This window comes from Notothenia coriiceps, unplaced genomic scaffold (assembly GCF_000735185.1).
Source record: "Notothenia coriiceps isolate Sejong01 unplaced genomic scaffold, NC01 NC01_scaffold00008789, whole genome shotgun sequence".
NCBI classification, from domain to species: Eukaryota; Metazoa; Chordata; class Actinopteri; order Perciformes; family Nototheniidae; genus Notothenia; species Notothenia coriiceps.
The window spans coordinates 1-2,546 of NW_011341490.1; the positions used below are offsets into that span (position 1 = coordinate 1).

General features: G+C 38.2%; 1 protein-coding gene across 1 annotated transcript; it reads left to right on the top strand.

Annotated features, from left to right (window-relative positions):
* Positions 1-789: 789 nt before the first annotated feature.
* Positions 790-2,336, top strand: LOC104944771 (lysosome membrane protein 2-like; the record flags this gene model as incomplete). Its single annotated transcript, XM_010770347.1, has 3 exons — positions 790-955; positions 1,848-2,026; positions 2,182-2,336. Coding segments are annotated over 3 exons (500 nt in total), but the record flags the coding sequence as incomplete, so codon positions are not given.
* Positions 2,337-2,546: the final 210 nt, after the last annotated feature.

Below are 2,546 nucleotides of genomic sequence, written 5' to 3' on the forward strand. Positions count from 1 at the left end.
CTCTGAAAGTCTGAAGGAAGTGGCATATTTTTTCCGGTTGTGTATTTTCAAATTCTAGCGCACTCGAGCTGGTTTCTCCATTCTTACCTACCCTACCTTTAACTCTTTTTAGGGTGCAGCTATATGTTTTATTTATTTCAAAGTGGGCCCATTTTAATAATATTTTTTTTTCCTTCAAATGTGCAGAGGACTCCCCAAGTGCTGTGTTTAATTTATTTTAAAGTAGGCCTGTGTATTATTTGTAATTCTCCTTATAGGAGTTATTTGTTTCTTATTAGAGGTTAACAGTTTTATATAATGTAATAAATAGCCTAATACATGCAAAAAAACTGTAGTTTTTGTCTCATATAACAATAAATACAACTTTATTAGCTATCAAGCTATGAAATATGTTTTGCGGCTCCAGACAAAAAAATGTTTTGGAAAAAGGAGCAAAATGGCTCTTTTGGTCAAAAAGGTTGCAGACCCCTGACCTATGCCATGGGACAGGAGACAGTGAGAAGAGAAAATTATGAACTGTGTCGAAGGTTGAATACCTAAGCAAATGATTTCCCTAACAGTAAGGAGCAGCAACATTACCCAATCTTTTCTGACCTTCAACATATTGTGTCCTGATTATTTTCAAGCCCACACCATTGACAGCATTTAACATCATTTTGCCTAACAAATTGCTTTGTTGATCTTTAATCAAACTGACAAAGGAACAGATATTAAAGGGGTTGGTGCTGGGTATTCTAAATGCCTTAAACCTTACAGGATTTGAAATTCATAAATGAAAAACTGATAAAGAAAACTTTAATGATCTTATTGTAATTGTGTTTTTCTGTGTGTGCAGCAAACTGGATTGGTGGACATCTGATGAGTGCAATATGATCAATGGAACCAATGGAGGATCTTTCCATCCCGTCATCACCAAGAATGAGACGCTCTACATGTTCTCCTCTGACCTGTGCAGGTGAGTGGACCGCAGAGTGTTTGACTGACCTCTAAAGAGACCATGCTGCTAGTAGGCTAAAATGTGTCTATGTGTGTATTGGGCATGTCAAATTATAATAAATTGATGTTTCAATGCCTAGATAATATTCTAGAAGATGTTCTTACATACAGTCAGATGAGCCTTCGCATGAGCCCACGTCTTATTTTAGTCTTTTTTTAGTCTTTTTTTCTCTCTTTTTTTATTAGCTTACTCTTCAAGTCATTTAAAAGCATTATTTAGTTTGTTTTAAGGACTTACATATTTACAGAACATGCACAAATAATAATCTGTAAATAATGAACAAGTAACAAATATAAATTATTACATAAATATTGGTTTGTAAGAAGCAAACGACTGAAGCAGCAGAGCTTTAGATAATGCTGCTTTCAATTAGGTATTGTTTTCTGCTTCCTCTACTGCTTAGTCACATTTCCTGGTCTTATCTGCTTGACCCTAGCTGGTTAGTGAAATCACTTCCCCCTCAGTCTTCCTAAAAAAATCCATTCCTAATCCTTTCCCTCTGCATTATTTGTGTCTGGATGTGTGATTAGGATTATTCCTTTAGCCTGACTGGTTGAATGGTTGGCTAAAAATAAGGTCACTGTACGCTTACTACATATTTAGTGAAGATTAAAACATTTAAATCAGCTCTTCATACATCAGAAGTGATATAAGTAACTGACAGCAGGCCTGTGAGGCATCCACATGTTCCTTTAAACACTTTTGGTTCTTGTTTGTGCTGTGCATGTTTTCACTAAATCACAAACCACCACACGCCAATGTACCACATGTGTGTACCCCCCTTTGTTTCACTTCCAGCTTAACATAATTGCTTTGTGTCTGCATAGATTAACCAGCATCTGTTTCCAAGGTCTCTGTACGCTCTGTATGAGGAGGATGTGACGGTGAAGGGGATCCCTGGGTATCGCTTCAGTCCCCCTAGCGAGGTGTTTGCCAATCAAACCGTGAACCCTGCCAACGCCGGCTTCTGTGTCCCCGCTGGAAACTGCCTGGGCTCTGGCGTTCTGAATGTCAGCCCATGTAAACAAGGTAGGAAGTGCATTAAGGAAAAGCCAGAATAACACTTTATCGTCTCACATGGGAAAAGGTTCTTTAGAAAGCTGACTGACGAAAAAGCTTTCTAAAGAACCTTCTCAGCTGAGTGGTTTCTATAATGTTACTAACTGAATGTTTTGTGTGTTCAGGAGCTCCCATCGTAATGTCGACACCTCACTTCTACCAGGCCGATGAGAAATATGTTCAGGATGTGTTCGGCATGAGGCCTAAGAAGGAGCAGCACCAGACTGCAATTGATATCAATCCGGTAATTATCTCAACTTTAATTATTCTCTCCAGACAGGCTATAAGATATTTAAAATATTCAAATTCAAGTAGTAATTTGTGTCTGGTATTTTTTCGTGAATTTACAAAAACGTTTTATTTTAAAAGACAAAAGATATCTCTGACTTTACTGAGTCCATTCACAATGAGTGTGCACTGAAGGTGTCACGTTTCCATTTGATACGTTCATGTGGGCTCGACATTAAGGACTGCCCGATGGCCCGGGGCC